The sequence below is a fragment of the Clinocottus analis genome, unplaced genomic scaffold (genome assembly GCF_023055335.1).
Source record: "Clinocottus analis isolate CAN_PGR_092001 unplaced genomic scaffold, fCliAna1.0.p SCAF_6, whole genome shotgun sequence".
In the NCBI taxonomy this organism is placed as follows: Eukaryota; Metazoa; Chordata; class Actinopteri; order Perciformes; family Cottidae; genus Clinocottus; species Clinocottus analis.
This window is the reverse complement of record NW_027176218.1, coordinates 16,047,745-16,071,442: the sequence shown is the minus strand read 5'-3', so window position 1 is coordinate 16,071,442 and position 23,698 is coordinate 16,047,745. Positions and strand designations below refer to the sequence as shown.

The 23,698-nt window shown below is 43.3% G+C and overlaps 1 protein-coding gene across 5 annotated transcripts in view; it reads right to left on the bottom strand.

Annotated features, from left to right (window-relative positions):
* Positions 1-23,698, bottom strand: part of srgap1a (SLIT-ROBO Rho GTPase activating protein 1a) — a 72,075-nt gene that overhangs the window by 15,841 nt on the left and 32,536 nt on the right. For 3 of the 5 annotated variants that reach the window (XM_068603907.1, XM_068603909.1, XM_068603910.1), the window contains exons 3-15: positions 22,948-23,110; positions 17,063-17,125; positions 14,095-14,274; positions 13,255-13,383; positions 11,498-11,719; positions 10,865-10,966; positions 6,111-6,308; positions 5,506-5,590; positions 4,379-4,406; positions 3,243-3,348; positions 1,214-1,274; positions 325-402; positions 47-181 (exon numbers count right to left, since the gene is read on the bottom strand). In XM_068603907.1, coding sequence (XP_068460008.1) covers positions 47-181; positions 325-402; positions 1,214-1,274; positions 3,243-3,348; positions 4,379-4,406; positions 5,506-5,590; positions 6,111-6,308; positions 10,865-10,966; positions 11,498-11,719; positions 13,255-13,383; positions 14,095-14,274; positions 17,063-17,125; positions 22,948-23,110 — 1,550 coding nt within the window. Of the gene's footprint in view, positions 1-46; positions 182-324; positions 403-1,213; positions 1,275-2,557; positions 2,592-3,242; positions 3,349-4,378; positions 4,407-5,505; positions 5,591-6,110; positions 6,309-10,864; positions 10,967-11,497; positions 11,720-13,254; positions 13,384-14,094; positions 14,275-17,062; positions 17,126-22,947; positions 23,111-23,698 lie in introns of those variants that run through there. The other 2 variants (XM_068603908.1, XR_011080144.1) reach the window with 2 other exon arrangements.

Genomic DNA, 23,698 nt, shown 5'->3' with positions numbered 1-23,698 from the left:
TCAAACTACTGACAGTAAGCAATAATGTGTGTGTGTGTGTTCTTACTGATGCAGGACAGCAGATCATTGAACCTCTCTTTGGGGAAAAGAGGGTTTTCCAGACCACGGAAGTATAGTTTGAGAACGCCAGCCACAGAGTTGATGTCATGACTGTTCTCGTCGTCCGTCAGGGGGTCATTTCCTGAGACAAGGGAGTAGGTCAGCCGCATAGTCTTAATTTGTAAAAATGCACATGATTTAATGCGAAATACTCCAAAAAAACAACTCCAACAGCCCGCTGGCTGAATACAGTCATTATATTGGTAATAATTAGTCATCATGTACCTCTTTCAAAAGAGTTCTTGATGTCATTGACTTCCAGCTGGGATCCAGATACACGAAATATTCCTTGATGTTGGAGGCCTGCATGTGAAAGACAAAGACAGACGGTAAGGAAGAAGAGAAACAGGCAGTAGAGGACCGAAACTCAACACGCTCATAAATCCACTCACAGAAAGAAACTCCCTGACTCGGAAAATAAAACCTACTTTGTTGGACCTAAAAGGCACATCATGGTCGTTAAGCCCCTTCACTTTTCTAATTAAAGATAATTAATGAGTCAGGGAGGTCGCAATCAAGCTGTACCAAAGCGTCTTCTGGCTGGGATCAGGACTTAATAAGGCGAGAGGTCAGGGGTCAGGAGGAAGCATGATTAGTCCGCCGTTTGCCTCTTTTTCATTTCATTAGTTTTCTGCTGCATAAGATGTAGCTAACGAACCTGCAGACTAAATCTCCCGACTGTCACTTCTTAAACGCCTAACGTTTGTGTTTGTATGCATTCATTCAGCGTCTCATTCAATGTGGTTTCAAACAAATATTAGCGCTCATGTCTTGTGCCAGGCTGCGCTGTCTGTCTCACAGTATGTTTGAGACACTGGGCGTAAAAAAGCCCAGTAAAAAAAGGCCCTGTAAACAGGATGGAATCTGCATTTTCCCATGACTGAACACAGTTAAAGCCCAACATGAAAAACTATGTACACACCCAACACGAAAAACTATGTACACACCCAACACAAGTAAAGCCTGTAAAAAAAAAAAATAAGTGTCACTATTCACCAAAGTCACTTAACTTGGAAAGGAAGTAGGTTGCAGTCGGTTTATGAGAAGAATTCTTTAAAGAAAACATAAATAAAGTCACGATGACTTAACTGAAGTGACAACAACAACGACTCACCATACAAATTTATGCAGCGAATACAGCTTTCTACCACACGGGGGATAGCTTGTCCAGAGTCCTTTGAAGGCAAAGTAAACAAAAATACACCAAACGTCAGATCATGTTTAATTTGCATTTGTATCACAAGAACAAGAGCTAGAGCCCGACAGATACTGAACAGATATAACGTTGTGGATGTTACTAATGTCAACAATAAAGAATTAGATAAGCATCTATTGCAATAAGATGCTTTCTCAAAACATAAAACACATATAGTGATAGATATATCAAAGTAAAGATACAATGAAACAGTTATACACTAAACTGTTTCAACAAGTATAACAATTGTCAGTAATGTATCTAACAAACACACAGATGACATCGGACTGCCCAAGTATCGGTCGGGCTCTTACAGAAACATGATGTTAAAAGTATGTAAACATGCACACCCAGTGGAAGGGAAGTTGGTGAGTTTACATACAAAAGGGAGAGGTTACCTTTTTGAGATCTTACTGAGACAGATTGAGGTGACCGCTATTGAATTGTTCATGCCCAGCCTCCCAGAATAACTCACTGATCATGATATATCAGAAAATATACAAATATTACTGAATAGCTACAACAAGCATGTACAAATCTATTGTCCAACACATTTCAATTGGCCTCCAGTGTTGCTAAATATACTTTAAGTGTTGTTATGCTGGCAATCAAGTGCACCCTGTGTTTAAATTAAGAGCAGCTTATCTAAAAGAGCCACACATTCAACATGGCGCTGGGTGCAGGAGTGGCAAGATGAGAGGAGCGGCAGTGTCTCCTTTAGAGAGTACACATTCCTCTCACGCTCTAAGGAGGTGGGCTGCCACCTTGTTCTGCCTTGGCGACAGCTGCTCCTGCGGCTCAGTGCTGGACAGGGACTCCTACATGCTTTTAATGATACAGTGGATCTGTTTACAGCCCCCAGGTGTATACATGCACGGTCCAAACACAGCGACCATGCCAACATCAACACTATTGTTGGGTTGAGGGGCAGGTCTAGTGCAGCAGGATTATGTAATGCTATCTATTTGAATATGTGAGACTCGGGACGAAGTCTTTACATCATATAAATTCAATATTCATTTTGAAGTTGGTAGTAGTTCATGCTGGGAAACAGAATTGAAACTAAAAAAAAAAAAGATAAAGATTTGCTGCAACAGCTCTGTTTCAGGAGAAAAGCTTAAATTCAGTCGGTCTCAGTCCACTCAAAGAAGTCAGACGACGAACACAAGATTTAGACAAATACAACGATGTTAGGGCAGGACAGATAAAGGAAATGAGCACAGGCAAGCAGCAAGGGCCCCCGAGACGCTTCAAGGTGTCTACCTGATGTCGAGCATGTGAGTTCCGTCGTCCGCGGCTACAGAGAAGTGTCGCAGAGAAAGAGAAATAGAGAGAAAAGCAAGACCCAGATTAGGACCACAGCAGCTGCCCACCAAAGCTTTTACTAAGAGCGCACCCTCATTCCACTCTGAGCTGGCATCAAACCCAGAAGGAAACAATGGGAAGTGGACCGGACCAGGCAGGACCGGACACGGCCACCGGTGAGAGGCGGTGAAGAGGCCGGAGGAGGGGAGGCAGCGCACCTTATCGGTCTGGCATCCAGCAGGATAACTGCCATTTATCCTGCTGTATTCTCTGGCCTCGTGCTCCGGAGAGGGAGGCGAGAATATCTCTGCCAGAGCAGCTCAGTGATGCCAGGTCAGCAGTGAGTCATGGGAGCTGACTGAGACAAAACTGTATCCCTCCAACTGCCATTCCTCTCCTCCTGCCGCCCTCCAAATCTATTAGAGCCACCCTCATATCTCAGACCCACACTGCCAGAGCTCACTGACTCATGAGGAAGGTTTCCACAATCCAACAACTACGTTGTTGTTGTTTGTTGGTAAAAGATCAATCAAAGCTTTAAGTGCTTTGGGGGAACCCACCAAAAATGACCAGAAAGCCAGAGCAAGACAGAAAATAGATAGGAGGAGGAGCAATGTCAAGCGGGCAGACTGGTAATGAGTACCTTGATAAATGACTCCAAATTGCCATTAAATAACCTAACATTAAATACAGAGCGGGGTCTAGCCCGCCGGGTGCCGGTGAGGGTTTTGAATGGCCCATTGGGATGTCTAGAATACAAAAAATGCATTAGAAGATGTAAACAATACAGTTTTCCTTTAAGAGTGCTTTACCCATTCTTAAATAACCTTTATGTCCTTCAGAAACTCGAACTGAAGTTGAGACTGGCTAATCTTTAAAACCCTTCGACTCAAGATGATGGACGGGTGAATGAGGCTATTTTCAGAGACCGCTGAAACCCATGAATTAACTTTTTCTTCATAATCCAGTCTTTTCTTTCTCCACACAATATCGAAAGCCAGTGAAATATCCGACCCGCTGGGAGTGTCGTATGTGTCAGCATCTACTTCATGACAGGCCCCTGCGGGGGACCGCCTCGATTAGTCTGTGTGGACATGTGTGTGCACGCACGCATTAAGTCACAAGCGCTTGTGACTTAATGCCTTTTGGTTTCTTGTGACCTGTAGGACTGAGATTAAGAGAGTCCGGGACTTTGTCCTTTCTGCTGCTCAATCACAATGACTGAATATGTTTTAAATTTCTGATCATGCCAACTACAAAATATATATTTGCAATATTAATAAAAATGTCATTAGGCATTCCATCCCAACACTAATTGTACTACTTGGTTACACACAAAAGGTGTTAATCACTACTCGAGCTTTACCCTCATGAAGAACTGAAAACATTTCTTGTGTAATTAAGTTTTAGTGAAATATGCAGTGTAATATTATCTCTTTTCAAAAAAGGTACAAAAGCTAGACGGAGAACTGACTCGTTTGTTCCTATTCACTCTTGTGTGGCTTAAAAAACACGGAGGCCGGCACATCTGCTCAGGCTCTCTAGGTTTTTTGTTTGTTTGTTTCCCCCCTTGCAGAGTCCCACCAACTCTGCTTTCAAGGTCACAAAGGACGCGACATGAGGATTTCAAGAGGCGAACTGTGCTCAACCTTTCTGAGTTGCAACATGTCACAAATGTGTCTGTTGCTGTCGAAAGAAAAGTAGACTGGATGTGCGTGTCCTGGATATGCACAGGTTGTTGTGTGTGTGTGTGTGTGTGTGTGTGTGTGTGTGCTTCACCTTGTGGTCATGTAGTCAGCTCTGTGGCCTGCGGGCGAAAAGAGAGAGAAGAGATGTGAGGGGAAGTTAGATGTGTGGACATGCCAGGACCCGTCTCTAAAGGTCCCCGCGGCACATTCTGCATACGGCTAGTGAAGCATTTGGAATCTGCCATCTGTCCACAACCGCTGGCCTCCTGAGCAGCACAGGCAACAAAACACACACACACACACACACACACACACAGAGATACCTACGTACACAAACACGAACCGCTCATAGCTTGCACAGGGACTTAAACAGGCAACACTTTAGCAACACCACAATTACAATTATAATACAAACAAACATCCGCGAGGCGCACAGTTTACAACTGACGTCACAAAGGCACACCAATCATTATGGAAACACACACAGTTACAGTTTTGGAGAGGCAACGTAAGATTAGGCACATAATAGCTTCCAAATGTTTTTTGGAGAACACGTTTGTGTGACCAGCTGTTCCCATGAACAGGATCTGACCTGTCTGTGTGTCTGAGTGAGTCATGCTGTAGTCCAGCTAATTGACAACACTATGATTAAGGAGCGCGTGGGAGAAGCAGGAGGCTTTCCTCTTCCTCGTTAGCACACGGCTCCATTAGCTATTAAGTGGACAGTTTGACGGAGACCACCAGGAATGCTGGTTAGAACAATGACCGACTGACGCCCTGTGGGTTGGCGGCAGATTAGCTGAGGCCCCGAGGAGATCCCTTCACTGTAGTACAAGGAGGGACCGTTGTAATGACCACCGCCTTGCTACCGCACAGTGGTCCATGAGTTGGGACAAATCAATCACTAAGACGGATAACACAAGTTTACAATCTTCCTCAGCTCTGGCTTGGCTGGTTTAAAACACAGATTGCCATCTAGGAGCTTTGAGTATTGGGGAAAAGCAGGCAAACAATGGGAAATTTGTCGAGAAAATATAAGACTGCAGAAAATAAAACAAGACCAAATTAAATAACAAATCATTGGTTGTGTTTGCTGTTTGGACTCCGATTGGGGCTAAAATACTTTGGCTTCGAGAAAACGACTTACAAACTGGGGAAAAATTGGAACAGTGGGCGCTATGAGAGTCGAGTATGAAAGTAAAGGGGTCGTGACTGTACCTTCACCGAGTGTCCTCTTCAGCAAGTCGTGTTTGGCCTGCAGTTTGGAGATGAGATTACTGCCCTCCAGAAACTCCCGGAATTTCTGTTGGGAATTGAGAGTAATTACACGGCGGCCCCGAGTGCCAGCCAGAGCACCCGGCTCTCAGGACAGCAATCTACGATAAGAAAGCCACGGGCAAAGGACACGCTAAGAGTCTTTTTAAAGCTTTTATCAGAGCATGTCCATCTTCAGACTGGAACACGATAGCAGTTAGTTTACCCCTCTGCCAGCTGATCAAAGAGTTCAAAGGGGGCTTATTGCATGAGATTCAGACCTTTAAGTCCAACAGAATTTACATGCACAGATTTAGCTTTTTAATGTCCAGATACAAACTTTGAGTTCATTCATTTGACAGTAACCAGAGTACACAATCAGACAAGAGTACTATGACATTTTCTCTTCTTCTAATACGTCTAGAAGGCTAATTGAAGCTTCAATGAGACTATGGGGAGATTTGTTTCTATTTTCACACGGAAACAAAAATTCTATATATCCCTGAGATGTTTGCCTTTTGTTTTTGCTCACGTCTAACCACCAGTAATCTTCTGTAATCTCCACTCACCATAAAGTAGAACTGCTCCGTCTCCTGCTGGTTGGCCCTCCTCTTGGCGATGCTGGGCTTGCTCAGGTACGTCTCCGACACCGTGGACTTCACCGACTCCGTTGATCGGCTGTGGTGGAAACACTCTGACACGTCGTAGTCTTCAATGGTCACCATGTCCTGGATCGTGGTTAGGGTGGCCTCCGACGTCTTCTTGATCTGGAGACACAAAGTGAGAGCGGTTGAAGAAGGGTTGAAGAATTGCAAAAACTAGCCGGCGTCACACCTACATGTCATCTCTTCACTACCACAATGTTATCACCCCGGCTTACCGAGCAGCTTTATCATCACACTCCATAAAAACCTCTCTGGCTTTCCCACGACACTCTGAAAAATGCAGGTGTTTTCTGACAAGATGCTAGTTTCTAGAAATTCACCAGCACCTGAACATGACTCACAGGCAAAGCAATCTATGTGCAGGCACTCAAGAGGGGCTCGAAGTTAACAGTCTCTACTGAAGATGGTACATTCAGTTGCAAGCTTTTAGGATTTGTTTCCATAACCGCCTCTTTGCTGTCAACAGGAGTGCTTCTGTCGGAAACGTCAGGACTTTGCAGAGCGTGCTCCGGCACTTACTGGGAAAGGAGTCCAGCCAGTGAATGTGCAGCAGGCCGTGACTGCAATCAGTATGTGACGACTTCAGATGATTGAGGATGTAAAAAAAAAAATGCAAAGGCAAATGAGCTTGTCACCGTTCCATAAAAAGTTAAAGAGACCACAGCAGATACAAATTGATCATTGGTAAATGGACCTGTACCTGAAGCGCTTTTCTAGACTTCCGACCACTCAAAGCACTTTGACACTACCACACGCCAGGGATCAAACCGCCAATCCTCTGATTGAAGGACGACCCTGCAAACCACTGAGCCACATCACAAATTGTGTGAGATAGTGACGGTACAATGGAGCATTGGGCCCAATGTTGGGTACAGAAGAGACTTCAATAATAAAGAATATGACGACGTCATAAGTGGTAATTTGATCAAGAATAATAGTATTGGAGTGGATTTGTAACGTTTGCTAAATAATAACAAAAAGGTGAGAACTTTTTCTGCCTCTTGTTTAATTGACTGACCTAGTTAAGTCTATGAGTTTACTAAAATAACATCAATACGGGCCATATGAGTTTGAATTATTGCAGAACAAAGAGGTCGAGGAAGAGACAGAGAAAACGATGAAATCTAATTAAAGGAGACACACAGACAAGCAGGAAGAGTCCAGAGACTGTCAAGCATGTGAGCATGAATCAGTCATGTGGAAAAGCTGCAGAAGGAAAGAGGCCATGCTGACGTAGAAACACAACTACCACCTCAAAAGGGAGAATTCAGAAATTAAACAGAGACACTCTGGGGGTGGACGGAGGTGCGGCGACCACAGCAGCTCAACTGTGTGTTCACCACAGGTCAAGAACGCCCGGCGTGAGGCGCAGCTGGAAGCGCTGCTAATTATTATTAATGGTCAGGAGGACCCCCGCTCAGTGACCCCATCTCTTAACTGGTAAGAAAAGTCTGACCTCAGTACTAATGAAAGAACATGGTGGATTCCTTGTGGGGCCATATACACACCAAGACAACAGTGGATTAGCTTGTTTTTTTAAACAGTTTGACCTGTGACTCATTTGGGCTGCATAGGAAAAGAAAAAAAACACCTGAAAGGCAAGGTGGACTTCATCTCTTTGATGTGTTGCACTGATTGATTACAGTGCTGACACACACACACACACACACACTGGTGCACAATGTGGACGTATCAAGAGTGTCATCCATCCAAATGTGAAGCAAAAACACTCTGCAGGTTTAAACACGCCTAATGACAGCGTCGAAAAGGAAATGGGAGATTCTGCGATTGTAATACTTTTCAAAAACATCATCAGCTGGGGGTTATTATTTAGGGACCAAAGGAGCGGTTGTCTGCACACAAAAAAAAGAAAAACAACCCGCTGCATTCAAAAGACGGAGAGCCTACACTTATATCATCACTTCACATGTATGCACTGTGGCTTTATCCACGGCAGGCGCCAACAAAATGTAACATACTACGTCATTAGCTATACGCTCTAGGTGAGCTGGGTCTCTCTCTCCCCCGTGTCCCTGGCAGCCTCATCCCGCTTGGCCCCCGTGGAGGAGAGAGGCCCAGCTGTCATCGTGAAGACAGGAGCCGTGCATGCGAGAGAATCGCTCCCAGTGAAAAAGCTGTTGAGATTATCCATTATTCAGCAGACGAATAGTTACCAGTGTTCACTGCTGGGCTCAATTACAACGGAGCTCTTAGCGAGACTCTGCCTATTAGTCCCTGTGGCTGTACAACAGACCTGGAGAAAGTCCCTGGGATGGCATTAAGTTGGTTTATTCTCAATAAAGAACCATGACTCATGTATTTCCGATGTTGCTCCACAAACAGCGCACCAACACCAGGAGCTGAGTATCAGTCGGACTTATTTACAGTCCTCAATCGTTGGACTGAAAACAACTTCTGCACTGTCAAAGTCCAACATAATTGCATTCACCGCACTTTAAAGTTAACTCAATGTTATTCTGGGCAACATCACGAACAGTTATTGAACATCCATCATCCCAGCTCAAAGGGCAGACTGCAGTCCATAACTTTCAACATACTATGACTGAAGCGCACACGCACAGAGTTTAGCGTGAAACGCCTTAAGAATACAAACGAGAGAAAAAAAGAGCACGTGTGCGCTCCGGTTCAGACGGAGGCAAATGAGATCTAAATGGGCCGATTATTAAACGAGATGAACCATGTTGACTGATTGATGAGATGAAATCCACGGTCAGACTTTTTTTAAAGGAAAAAACTTAAAATTGCAGTTTCTACAGTGAGGCATCTAGCAAAGCTATATTAACCCCAACCCGTTAGTAAAAGTGCGTTAAGAGTTTTTTCCCCCACCCACCATTGACGCAGAGTAAATTATTCAGCAATGTTTTCTTTCACTGTTTCACAGGAGTCAAAGAGGTTTGAGGAAACAGCTGCACTTCTATTAAGCGCTGCCCTGCAGCCTTTCCTGGCCGGATAAAGACAGACTCGTTTTCCTCTCTTGTACATTTGACAGTCGTGCTTGTAGGTCGTCGCAGCGCTTTGAAAGTTCATTTTTCAAGGATGTATCTGGCACGCTGTGCTCGGCAAGAGAGGCCATCTGGTGATTCTAACACAAGGCAGCAGCGCCCTCCAATTCTGACCCACCAGGACATCCGCTTCAGTGAGGCAGGCGGACAAGGACATGAAGCAACCAGGGCTTGTCATCATACCCTCACACACAGACACACACACACATGAAGACACGCGCGCATAACAACGGGAGCTCTAGTAACAAGCAAAAGGCCCCCAAAAAAATACAGATATCCTCTCCACAAATAGGATACCTGTATTTCAAATTCAAGTTTAAAGTGTCGCCAATATGATCAAAAGAAAGCTGAAGTAACAGTTGATGTAGAGAAGGTTGAGGGACATGCTCCTGTGTCTCTGTTAGTCTTTGTAGTGGGATAAAAGACAGAGAGCACTGATGTGGAGAGAGATGGAGAGACAAAGAGGATAAAGACAGACGGCAGTCAACGTAAAAAAAGTCAACGTAATGAACGTGATTGCATTCTGTGAAATTGTGGCACAAAGGCCGGGCCATTATTCAAATTGTGATAATGAGGATGAAATCATAAATCTTGACACATAATTACATTGTCTAAATTAATAGTAACAAGTACACACACTCAACTTTCTCAAAAGATCTGATTATTTTTGCACTAGAGTTCTGAGTATTTTAACAAAAATAAAATACTCAGTACTTTTTATTTGTCAAGTATATAATTCACACAAAACCATTCGGTCGTTCCATATAGACTATTTATTTGTTGAATCAGAAAGCATGCTGTATTGTGATAAATATCGTTATCAAGATATGAAATCCACGTTTGAAGGTTTTTGGCCATATCACCCTTTCATAATGCAGTCATGGTAGTTTTGTCCTAACCGCTTTAATTCTATGTTTAAAATAATAAAACAATGTAGCATACAGAGAGAATAAAACAAAACAGCCAGAGATGTAGAGACGCATCTCTGAATCGGAGCAGCTCAGGACAGATTTGTGCAAATAAGAGCGAAAAGGGTTTTTATTTCTGTTCCCTTCAACCAATGGGAACAGAAATGGAGGCTTCACAAAGACGGTTTGATGGCTACCTGCAGGGCATGAGAAAGAGGAAAATACAGAGTGCGCATGTGAGCGTCTGTGTGTGTGTGCGTGTGTGTGTGTGTGGGGGGGGGGTGGGGGGGTATATGCAACAAAAACTTTGATTCTTCAGAGATCATCAGCAACTATTCCTCTGTCTCACCTTAGGTGACTTCTGGCTGAAGTTAACTTTCTTTTTAGTCGCTTTAAAAGCTGTCAGAATATTGCAACCATCAAATAGCAGCAAGACAAAACTCCTGCATCTCTGGCTGACTACAATGCCGGAGTGGCAGAGAATAGTTTCGACATGCACCCATCAATCGAAAACAGTCCGCTTGTCAGCTGATCGGTCATGACCGCGGACCAGCCGATCAGTCTCATGAATACTATTTCTTTCACAGTGCAAAATAAGCAATAGAAACAACCTCAGAATGAAAGAAACTTGGAATTGCTGCGTCAGACTTTAAAAGAACTGGCATTTGGACTTTGCCATGAAAATGTCTCTCTACTGTGTCACGAGTTGTTGTGTGAATTTATTTACCTCTTCGTTCTCTATCTTCAGAGTAGCCAGGCGAGACTGAAGCTGCTGGAACCTCAGGATGAGCTCGCCGTTCACCGGTGGCTGCACTGAGATCTGACACACCTGGAGTAAAAGAAATAAAAAGACAGAAAAACATCATCAATGATCAGGAACATTAGGCCACGTAACCTCTGGTTTAAACAAGTCACAGGAGCCCAAATTATTCTTCAATTGCAGCGCGAAACCACAGTGATGTTTGCCAACTGAATGCAGACAGCCAACACGACAGCTAACAGACGTGATATCAGCGTTGGTAGTGCTCGCCAAACAATAAAACTCTGAACACATGTTGAGCTACATGACTGCAGGCGGAGAATTAACAGATGATTTGTCAAATTCTGTCCCCCATAAAACCTGATCCGGCAGTACAGACGCAGTAAAATGCTGCACTTAAGCCACTGAAATCAGACCTCATTACGTCTGAGAGATTTTTAATCAACTCCAAATCCACAGTTTTCAGTATGTTTTGCAGTGCAGCACAGAGAGTAGATGACTTAGAAACACGAGTGGTTTATGTTGTTTTTTTTCTTTTCTCCAAATACAGTTCTTTAGTTCAGTTTCTCATCCCAGCTACATGTGGTCTGAACCACGTACCTCGTCACCCATATGGGACTGGAACTCAAATTTTGCTGGTGGGCAGAAGGCCGTAGGGAACATCTCCATGAACCTCTGTCGATCACTCCGTGGGTCCAGGCTGTCCACAGCGTTCTCTATGATGTCAAGACCCTCGTGGCGCGACGTCTCGAGGTTGTACTCAGCCGACAGGTAGGTCCGCAAGGCCCGGTTCAGACTGGCGTGATAACCCAAATCACAGCACTGGAAGAGAGGAAAGAAGATAGTCAACGTGAGCCGACAGGTCTCACGATACACCAACCAACACTAGACCGATTACTACATTATTATTTCCTTATTTTCGTTGACAATCTCTTGAATTCTTTTACCATGAATTCTAATAAGAAGAAAAAAGATTTCTCTAAAGTCCAAATGATCTTCAAACGGCTTGTTTGAAGATCATTTAAAAGATTATTTTTTTTACAAAAAGACACATAAAAACATTAACACTTCACACATGAGAATCTGGAACTTGTGTTTTCTGACTACTGTTTTGGGAATATTTAAAGAAACACAGCCACAAGCCAATAATTCCAACAAACAAGCCAATAATTCCATATGATCAGTACAAACAGACAGACATATTTCCATGAATTAAAGTCTTAAAATACACAAGCCACTCATTGTAAACAGTCCTGCACTTTCTTAGTCAGCAGTGTTGCCTCTATGTTGTGCAATGTTCATGAATTACCTCCAGGAACTGATGCTGAGTTTTAATAACTAGCTAAGCTTGGCAATAGTCTCTCCTGGGAAGACACACAGGCCCGATGCACCCCCTCCCCGACACCCCTCCACACAAACACATGTGACATAGCCTGAGTGATAGGCAAAACAATACCACTACCAGCCAGCTTGTACACTTTGTTTTCCACTATAAAAAGTCCCCTTCATCAATAAACTAATGTGTGTGAGCCTGCACAATACAGCTCACACAGAGCGCATCCCACACACGCACACCCTGGTGCGATGAAGGCTTGTGAGCAAAGCAGGGAGAGGGGTAATTTCATCGCACAGCATGCCTCTGGATAGAGGCTGCATTTCTCTTCTCCTTCAGTCCTGTCTGGAATATAAAAACCCTTAACGATAGCTAAAAAAAACCCGGGCTTCTCCCATTTAGACTTAGAAATGCTACAGCAGTTGACACAGCGAGTTTATTTCTCTAACAAGGGGATCCAGATTATAAATAAATCATGGTTGTTGGTCCGGTAGCAGAAAAAAGGTCAGGCAAAGCAAGCTGCTTGCCGTAGTGAATGGAGTGAGGAGCCACAGCTGTACATGACAACAACAAACACTGGTCTGTTCAAAGCAGTGACAAAGTGTCAGCAGAACACGGTCGAACTGAATACAATATGGGGGCTTTTAATAATGACAGGAAGAGAAGTAGAAAGGGGAAAGAAGGTTGTTTTTTTTTTTTTTAGTCTTCATCACAAAAGTTAATAAGCTGCTTTAATTTAGCCCTGCACTGTAATTTCCATCCCACATTCTGGTGTCCTGAGATCTCTTTTATATCAGACCCAGCTGCTAAAGTCATCAGTCTCTCTCCTCTGATGAGTTTAAATCCATTCTAAAAGTCTGTGAAAAAAATAATGGGTCTTTTGCAATCTCCCTCAGGTGAATGAAACGTACGTGTTCCCTTTATGGGAGCAAAAACTCTTTCCGGTCTCATTGGAGACGAACCAGCCTGTGCTGAAGCTGCCTCCAGGACGGGGCTGACGACAGCACGTGGTTTTTATACTCACGTCAATTAGGTCCGACAAGTCGTGGATGTAGTATTTGAAAACGGAGGAGTTCGACGCTTCCAGTGTCAGGAGGTACTCGTTCCGCGCTTTGATCGACTTCAGCTTGTTCTCGGAGTACTTGGCTTGACGCTGATGAGAGAATTAGAGGTGTGGAATGAGAAAAAGACAACAACACAGTGAGGATGAATTTAATGAGTAGAGAATTGCCCTCTTGAAAAGAGATTGTGCTTTTATATCTCGGCAGGCATCTCCAAGCTGAGAATGGATTGCCAGAAAAACAACAGATTTAATAAACAATAGGGAAGAAGATTAGTAACATTATGTTTAAAAATAGCACAAAAAAGGAAACAAGACGGAAAAAAGAAACGCCTAAACTAAAAACAGCCTGTGTCCTTCATTTCAACTTGGATACCTCAGTCTGAGCCATCTGTCTTTGTGCAAGACTTCCTCACTACCAGACAAACACAAGATCGTTAGCTAGTCAACATCCACTGACCAATGGGCTCAGACACTGACACACTTCCAAATCGTTCATATTTTAACGATTCTCAAATGCATTCCAGGAAGAGTCGTGTTCAACGAGCCATTGAATCATTTGTCAGAGGTTTAACAGAAAGCAGGCCTGTTCTGAGAATACAAAGCCTGGCCTTTTGCTGTGACAATGCTTTCAGTGTGTTTTCCTTCACTCGGGTCAGCAGGACATCTGTGAAAAGGCCGTGCTGTGACGTTCTCTAATCGGTGTTCAAGACTACTAAACGGAAAGTAAATGGTGTGTTTACTAATTAAGTTTTCCAAACTGGATTAAAACTGTTACGGTTTTGTGAACCGCTGGCATTGTACCTTCTCTTTCATCTTCTCGATCTTTTTCACAGAGCTGCGTCTCTGGTATTTGTCTTCCATCCGAATGCTGAAGACCTGCTCTCCCCTGCCGATCTGCTTCTCCTCTTGCTTCTCAGCCTCCTTCAGCTTGCCCTCGGCGCTGATGCTCTCAGAGTGGTACATGTGGTAGGTCTTCATCACCTAGAGGCAAACAAGCGTGTTAAAAAGCTGCAAAGAAAATATATTTACTTAAAAAGGCATCTTTGTAATCATTTCCTCTTCAAGATTTGGCAAAAGGCAACGTCCTGAAACCGGCTGTGTTAGTGTGAGTTTCAGGTCAGTTCCTGTGAGGTCAAAAGGTCAGAATAATCCATCTTTCAAAACCAATCTTGTCAAGACCAATCTTTTATAACCCACAACTAAGGCGCTCCATCCTTCGACCCGCTCATTCATCACCAATCGACTCAACTCATCTCGCAGCAGGCGGTTCGCCTTTCCCTGAACCACAAACCAAAGCCAGATTCTCTGCAGCTTCTTTCTATGATGCTCATACAACCACAACCCCGCAAATCACTGCAGCTAAATCTAACTCCATTGATCTGTGTTTGGAGGAGAATGAAGAAGAAAAAACAGACAGGAAGAGGATTTGGGTTCGTCCTCTAGTTTTCACAGGAGGTCATTGAGACTGTGGTTGACGGCTCCTTGAGGGACGATTCAGCTCTCGTCTTTGCAGTCGATACAAGTGAAATGTTTCTGTCCCATGTTGTATCGCTCTGACTCCAGCTATTGGTATTCATTTCTGGGTTCACATGGAGCGGAATATGCTTCTTATGCATCGAAAATGAAAACAAATATTTTCGTGAAGGCTGGAATAGCAAGTAAGTTAAACCTTCCCGCCCTTAATGTCATCACACATTTAGTACAATGTTATCCTTTACCTGAATGGTTAACGGCTGATTAGATCTATTTCATCACCTTCAGAGACAGCGTTACTCATACATATGCCATGGACCCATTACTATTGTTAAGTAGCAGGTAGCCCACAAAATACAAACAATGAGTTCTTCAAGAGTGACTCTAAATGTCTTATTATTAACGCTGGCTCACGTCGTCAGGAGAACGGACACATGTGGAGGCTCTGAGCAAAATGCAGATGAATCACTGGCTGTAGGAGTAATATTGTAGTTCATGATGCAAACATGGCATCAGCAAGAGAACCCTAAAACATGCACATTTGCACAAAATGAAGATTTATATCTGGACTCCAGTGGAAACCTAGACACTCCAGATTATTTTATAAAACAGAATTCTGGTGAAGGGCATGCAAGAATAACACTTGCACTATAAAGAGAAAACTGCATCAACCAAATGTTAAACATTCTGGAGCTGCCAGCTTGCAAAGAAGCAACTACAAAATGCAAGCTTCTAGCATTCTTCTGTAAAGATACTACGTCTTAGTATATAGCAGCTGGCAAAATGTGATGAACTGAAAACAAAAAAAAGGCAGAAAATACATTCAAACTCACAGGAAAAGGCGGCAATATAGAGCCCCCGTGGGTTTGACCTGGAATTAAGCTACTCCAACAAATTACAGCTCCAAAACCGATATATGCAGTCACTTGTCTGCACACGACCTCAACTTCAGTACAAACAGAGACTCACCCATCTCAAAATCTAAACATCTTTCGCCCAAACCAAGTTATTTCTGTACGAGTGGAACAACGAAGCAAAGCCCGATTTGTCTGGAGCCCTTTGCCTTTGGTGGGGTTTGGCCTAAATGGAACCAGTTTAGAGATGGGCGACTGACCTTGAGGCCTGAACTCCTCACTTACTGGTCTGAAGTCAGCCGCTGCAGTGTTTACGTTGGTGTTTCTTTTCAGAGGGACATATTTAGAGACGGAGAAACCTGTTATTTCATTTGCGGAGGTCGACATCGGGACTGTGGCTGTCTGATGCAATAGCTACTCTGTCTGTGTGTGTGTGTGTGTGTGTGTGTGTGTGTGTTTTCACGCATGCGTCTTCCCTCCGGGGCTAAACCAGGTCAAATGTGGAGTGTGGACTGTGGTGAGAGTGGCACACATTGAGCTTGAAGCAACACAGTTGTTGTGTTTGGAGCAGCACGGCCATTGACTGGAGACCGTATGATCAAACCAAGCTGCTTTTCCCTCGATCTCTTGGAAAGCGCCAACATTGGCCTCCGCTTCCCAGGTCACCATGATGCTCAATGAGGAGGCTCAACGCAGTGACATTGATCATTAAAGAGGAATGACACAAACACACACACGTGAACTACTGACAGAAAAATCATGGAACAGAGGGGATGAAACCAGACTACAGCCATGCAGCTAGTTTGATGGTCTGGTGGAGTGTTACTAAGCCCCTCCCAAAATAATGAATCCTTTGGGTTCAAAGGTCTGCAGCCACTGCTACATTTAACATTGTGCGATTCTTAGGATATATACAGTATATATATATATATATAGCGGGTGCCCCTGTAAGCCAGTGCTCCAAGGCACATACCATGTAATCACAACATGCCTGATTCCATTCTAACCGGGGACTTTTGTTGCATGTAATTGCTCCCTCTCCAGGCTTCCTATCGGTCTCTGTAAACTTTGAATGAAGGCAACATTGCAACTAAAGTAGTACGCTTTTTACTTTTCCTTTTACAGTAAATGTATCCACAGGTTGCGATTTAAATGGCTTCTATCAGCTTCAAAACTCATTCCAACAAAGAACATGAACTGTAACGAGTCAAGCGAACATAACGTTTATAGTTCACAGTTTGAATTTCCAGTTCATTTGGGGAAAAAGAGATTGTGTTTAATTTTTTTTAAAGAGATTAGACAGTCTTTCCCTACAGTTAGACAGCTACCAAAGTGATTGCTCCATTTGCTTCAAAAGTTTAAACCTTTAAACCCATCTCAACCACAACAAAGACCAGTGTAACTTGCATTAGTTACAAAAAAGGGCAGTCATTACTACTTACTGTGTATAGCTCATTAAGGACCTTCATTAAGTCTTCCTGGAGCTGAAAGGCTATTTCCTTGCTCTGAAAAAAAGAAAACAAACAATGAGACATTTAAACAAATCAGTAAAATGAAACAATTAAATACACAAAGAGTTTCTCCAAACCAAAATGATAGTTTATACCTCATTCAAGCCAACACAGTGGCACCATTTTGTCAGTACCGTCTGCAATGAATTGATAAATCCGGACCACTTTCATTGAACTGAAACTTGACGAGTCTGTTAAAAGCACACCGTTACTGAACATTAACTTGTATACGAGTGGTGGACAACGACCCGGGGTCTTAATGGTACAAATACGAAATTGTGGATTTATCATCTTGTGTCAAATACAAGGTTGCCGAGTGAAAGCGGTATCAGTGTCACGGCGACCTTTCCACTCAAACCATCGAACGCAGCTCGAGTTTCACCGTCCACATGCTCAACTCATCATCTGGTTTCTACGCCTCAACGTGAAAGATTTTTCCCAAATATGTTAACTCGATCAGCAATGCCACAAGGCTGACTCAGTGATACTATTACACACACACACACACGCCCACATTAATGCACCTCACAGTTGTGGGATACAGTTTAACAGTGATGCAGTGATGGATTTAGAGGGGCTTGCACTATTAATTTGACTGTGGAGCTCTCACATTTCCCTCACACTGACTCATGTGTTTATAAGATTATGAGTCATGACAATGAAGTTTTGATCTCTCTACTACAGTTGATACCGCGCTCTGCTACCTGGATGGTGTTACGGCCTCGTCCCCGCACTCCAGGTCTTTCTCTAACCCAATTATCTTCAGACAAATCTCATTCTGGGAGCCGCTCCCAGGCAAAGGCTGTAAGAGGGTTCTGAGAAGGTATTGAACCACCAAGTGGGGTGAGATAGAGTGGAGATGGACCTCTGATCAAGAATGTGGAAAAAATTGCAGTTTTAAAAGGACAATTATGGTCAAAAGTAAACTAAAGCTACATCTACAATTGTTATCAGACATTATTAAAAAGGTTGCCTGTGGAGTTTTTGACCAATACTGCTGGATTGATATTTCAATGAGTGGGTAAGAGATGACGCTGTACACAGAGTACACATGGTCATTTGTTTTTGTTTTTTTGTTTTTAAAGTACACTGGGTCGCTTGTTATGAAATATTTGATAAACATTCATGAAAATTAATTGAATGTATGAGCAGTCCAACTGTTGGTATAAGCTGCAGGGTCCATCACATAGACAGAGGTAGGCTGAAGCAAACAAGCTAATTTCAGGGCCATAAAAACCTAACCTCTCCAAATTAAAAACACACATAAGAGGCTCTTTAGAGGTCACACACCTTGTTGATCCAGGTGAGTTTGCAGGGATCGGTCATTGTGAAAAACCGTTACACCAAATGTTTAGCTCTAAAAGGACTCTGCTTCTGTCTGGATCTCATGAAAACTCTCACTCTTGTACTTCGCAGGTAAATCTGCCAGATGTCCGAGAATATGAATAGACAGCAAAGAGGATTAGACTCTCAGTTACTGGCTGCCAGGCTGGTGTCTGAAATTAGACATCGTGCTGGGTGACCTGACCGGTTGGCAACATCTTCCCGCCCGCCACCTGGTCCGTCAGTTTACCTGATTTGTAGCTCTTACCTATTCAGAGATGTAGCATGTAAGCCTGGATAACCAGAGCTTTAAGCACCGCACCTGCCAAGAGTCAAACTCCGGCATGTTTGAGAAAGTTAAGACAAGGGAGCGACGGAAAGCTTCTGGTCGTTAAGTTTATAGTTGATCTGTATAACTCTGCCTCTCAAAACTTGACTGCATCACGCTTGAAGTCAACTGCCCATTCATTTTGGATCTTTGCAAATCGTGAAGATTATAAAAGACACAGCCTCTCTCTTGTGGGAAAACCCATGAGCAACGGTCAGTTTGGAGCACAGAACCTCTGACCATCTGTCAGATCTAACACTCGTCAGCTTCTCCATTGAGAAGGCTGGGAAGAGATCCAGAGCTCAATGAAAAGCCTTCTCCAGGATCACATGAGAGCGAGCGAGCGAGCGAGCGAGCGAGCGAGCGAGCGTGCGTGCGTGTGAGAGAGATAGGAGTCAAGAAAAAGATGAAAGTAAAGGGGCATTGCATTCAAGGCATGTTGAGAGTGCACTGACCAGAAAAGCTACACCTAACCTAATGCTTTTAAGGGCTGCTCACTAACTAAATGCGGTGTTCTGCAGCTCAATTCTTCAATATAATTAGGGCGGGGGTTTCCAATTCGGTCTAATTCATTAAAAAGATCATACCATCTGTATTCCAACCACATAAGAAGGACGAAACGGCCCCAGAAAGGAGGAAATAAGTCAGCCTTTGGGGAGTGCCGGGTTTCATATTGCCACTGACATTAATCATTGTATGGAGATGGCAGTTGTATGCCCTGCGGGCTTGTACGTGTGTGGCGCTCAGCAGGGATCTGAGAGCCGTGTCACTGTAAAACAGTCCAACAGTTAATGTACACAGTTAGCGGATGAAAGAAAAAAAGCTTTGACCAAATGACAACGATCCTTTCATTTAAATGTCAACATTTTGGGGGAAAAGGCATATTTGTTTTATTTGTAAGTGAGATGAGAAGACGGCTGTCGAGTGCTGGAGTCCTTAGCTTAGAATATAGACAGGAAACAGTTTTATTTACACAGTGTATTGTGTTTGTTTAACACACACTCAAACAGGAATTTTAAATTAAAAAATGGGGTTAGTTACACGTCTACAATTCATCCATCCGTCAGCAGTTTTATGCAGTGTCTCTTATGATGGCCCGGGTTGCCAGATACCGTCATTGAGCGCAGGTTTTGGTTTCAACAACAACGCCAAACCTGGCAACCAACACTGCAAGAAAGCGACCAGGTTGATCGGCAAGAAGTAGCTCCATCACAAATTATCCTTTATGATGGAGATACATACTCTGCACAGAGACAAGACTAATATTAATTACTCATCTCACCTTTGGAATTTAGATAAGCACATTTTTCACAACATTTAATAATTCCTTTGACATGCATGTGTACCATAATCGTGGGTGAACACCTGGTGCAGGCTTTCTTCAATAGCAGACATTTTGGCTCTTCATAGTAATATAATAAGAGTAAGGATGCCTCTCTTCTATTCAAGTTCTATCTCAACCAAGACATGACTTTGGGAAAGTGAGTCTGCATGCACAATACCAGCAGTCTGAAACTGAAGCAGCACATGCTTTGCCTGAGAAAAAGTTCCAAACTGCCTCAAGCTTTGGGATCTCCACCTTGTAGCTGCAGCCACAGAACGTGACTCCCATAAATAAAACAGAGCAGAGGAGAAACAAAGAGCCGGCTGTATGAATAATGAAAACTGAATACATGTGATAAGATCTGTCCAAGCAGAAAAAAAGAAAGACTTGTTCTAAAAAGTGACCACAATGCAGCACTGAAGAAACAAATGCACACGCCGAACGGGTCAACCGGAGGATGTTGACAAAGACACCAGGGCTACTCCGGGATACTCGACTGCTGTTCCACCTCACAACATGAGACCTGAACGCACAAGGAAGTAAAAACACAGGTCTTTGATGTGCTGGAAGGATGACAAGAGTACAGCTGTCTCCTCGTAGCTGTAAGGGAGCCCACGTAACATGGGGGACGTCTCTGTTGTTTGTGCCTTGTTACCGACGCTCTGCTGAGATCAAAGACTCATGGAAGCTTTAATTAGAGGGCAAGCGGTGTCTCGGGTCTCTTAAGAACCGGGACCTCCCACCAGTCTGCCGTTTGCCTACAGAACGTCACCTGAGACGCTGCATTACAACAACTTTAACAAGGGACAACTATCACACAATGCGGCTCGATGAGACAAGATTTCAGAGCAGTGAGCGTCCGGGTGAAGCGTGGGTGTGTGTGAGTGTGTAAGTGTGAGTGTGAGTGTGAGTGTGCGTTACTCCAAAGTGTGTTGAATAAAGGGGAGGCAATGAAAGTAACACGTAAAAAAAAAAAAAAAAAGACTGAATGTCTGTTTCACATCTGGCTCCATTAGTAAAACCATAAGCCTTTAAACACTATCAAAAGGAAATGGCTGCAGCAGCTTCCTGTTTGCGTGTTGGGGGTTTGGGTGAGTATTTAAAGACCACGCCCCATACAATCAGATGAAACCACAACCATGAAGAGACTTAATTACTTTGAGAACGAATGAAGGAGCCACACTTTTACTTTTTGAATCTGGAGGTTACATGGTCAGCGTTTTGAAGTGGAGCAAGAAAAAAGGAAAAGAGAGGCGGCGCAGATAGAAAAAGTCGTACAAGCTTAACTGACACAAAGGCGCTCCTCTGAAGAAAAGCCACTTTGTAATTTAGGCCTGTGGTCAGTTCATGTGACTCCTGCAGCAGAGGAGCTCATAATCTTTTTGGGAGTTGTCGTCTTTGTGGTGGAAAAAGGCAGCAGAGGCCCGGTTTCAGCCATGAAGCCACAGTCTTCAGACAGGAGAGTGAAGGCATACTGATCTGGAACTGTGGCGACAGAGGTTCCTCTGCGTTTCTCTAACTCGCAGAACAAAACTACAGGAGACCGACAGAGTTTCATCTCATCAAATGCAAAGCTGGATAATATATACTGTACATATCCTGCGTATCATGCAACTAAATATACTTTGTTGGAAAAAGGAACGGGTTAATTGAAAGTGAAAGACCGTTTATAACACACGAGTGACTGGAGACACCGCCGGCCGATCAGACCGCCATTTCAAATCTGGATTTTGTTCGTGGCGAGTTCAAATTTACATCTTGTTGATCAAAGAAAAGTCACATTTGACCTCTTCTGGTCGAGGTCCAACATCAGTACAGTACTGAGGGGGGTCGAGGCGGTTAAAGAGAGACTTCATAGGGCATAACGTAACAACAGCAGTGTGTATGGAACTGGAAACTGTATTTACTAATAAAAGTGAACGCGTTGAACATAATTCACATTAGACCCGAGTGAAAGGATGAGTGTAAACACAGTTTAACGTTTAATTCACGTTAAAATTTAAATGTAACCTTCTTGTACCCTGGAGGTTACATCCCACATTTATCATGACTTAGTTTAAAATGTGTTGTCATCAGCTATTTTATTTCCTATTCACTCAGATTTCTTTCAGTCTGTTCATATTTTTACGATTCCCTGTCAGCCCAAACGCATAAAAGCCATGTTTTAACCTCTCCAACCACAAAGCACCTCTATTTTTGACCCAATTGGAAAATAACATTAAAACCTGAAAGATGACATCATAACTACTGTGAAATGAATCCTCATCCTACCAACTGGAGTTCCCAGTGGTTTACTTGTTGTATTATCTTGCAAATGCATTAGCCTACCATTTGTCAATCATTTTGTTCCCAATGACATCAAATCCTTGTTTTCCATTCCTGTGTCAATCAGTGCCTTTTATAAAAATGTAATAGATGAAATTTTTGTCATGGTTCCTGATTTAAAGTATCACACACCATCATGGTCAGTCATTTTAAAAGGAGGAAGACATTTCACCATGTGCTCTGTCTATTTTCCTTTTCCACAATAGGCAAATGATGCGTTCATGAAATAACAATAATCTGTTTTTTCACTGTTAAGACAACAATAAATAGATAACTAATAATATGACGGTAGTATAATTTTGGGGTTGTTGGGGACCCCAGTCGGGAGTCCTTTTATGTTGTTGTGTTGGTTGGATAAAAAGTTAAAGTCATCTATTGTAGTTCTGGTGGCCATAGGGGAATATAAATAATCTCTATTTAAACAAGGTAGTCCTGTCATTTATGGTTGTCACACTATGTTATGACCAAAACATGGGCAGGTGCGTGCGAATGCAGATCTCGTGTGATCAGCCTCACCTTCTTTAGTAGCCGTGTGGAGTCCTCACTGATCTGCATGAACCTCATGATGACGTTGTTGAGGTAGATGTCGCTCAGTGTTGCGTGGTCCTTACTCTCCCTCCTCACCTGGTTCAGCAGCAGGTACCAACAGTTGACTGGGGACAGCAAGTTCTGGTCTTTCCTAAATAAAAACAGGGAAACAGTTGAGCGTCAGATCGGCTGTCAAAAGACCCATGTGGAACATTAACGAGGACTAGAAAGAGGAAGCATTAGTGTTTAAAAGATACTTAGTTGTGTAGAACGTTTTAATGACTCTGCATTTCCTTTGGCTGATCCTGCAGGCAGCACGTACAAGTATACCCATGCATTTATGGTTTGTGTCGGTGCATTTCAACATATTTCAGTGTGTCTGTCTTAGCTAAAATTCAATAATTTGTCTTTTTTGTGGCGGTTCCTCCCGCTAGCAGGAAGACGGTCTACAAGCAGCACACGTGCACCAGGACCTGTTACAAAAGCAGAAGCTAGATGCGTCATAGGCCTCCCTTGATGTTAGATGTCCCACATACTGCCGGTTCTGGCCCTAAAAAGCTCTCCATATATTACATGAACTGCGCAGTCAAGTTGGAAATACTTTGTATCAGTGACATTTCTGGGCCAGTGCTTTTGCAATGCTCTTAACCAAGCTGACTTCCTTCAACCAGGGAAGAGTGTGCCACAGGCCTTAAATACACTTAGTGGAATAAAGTTGGATACTGTGGATGTATTTTAA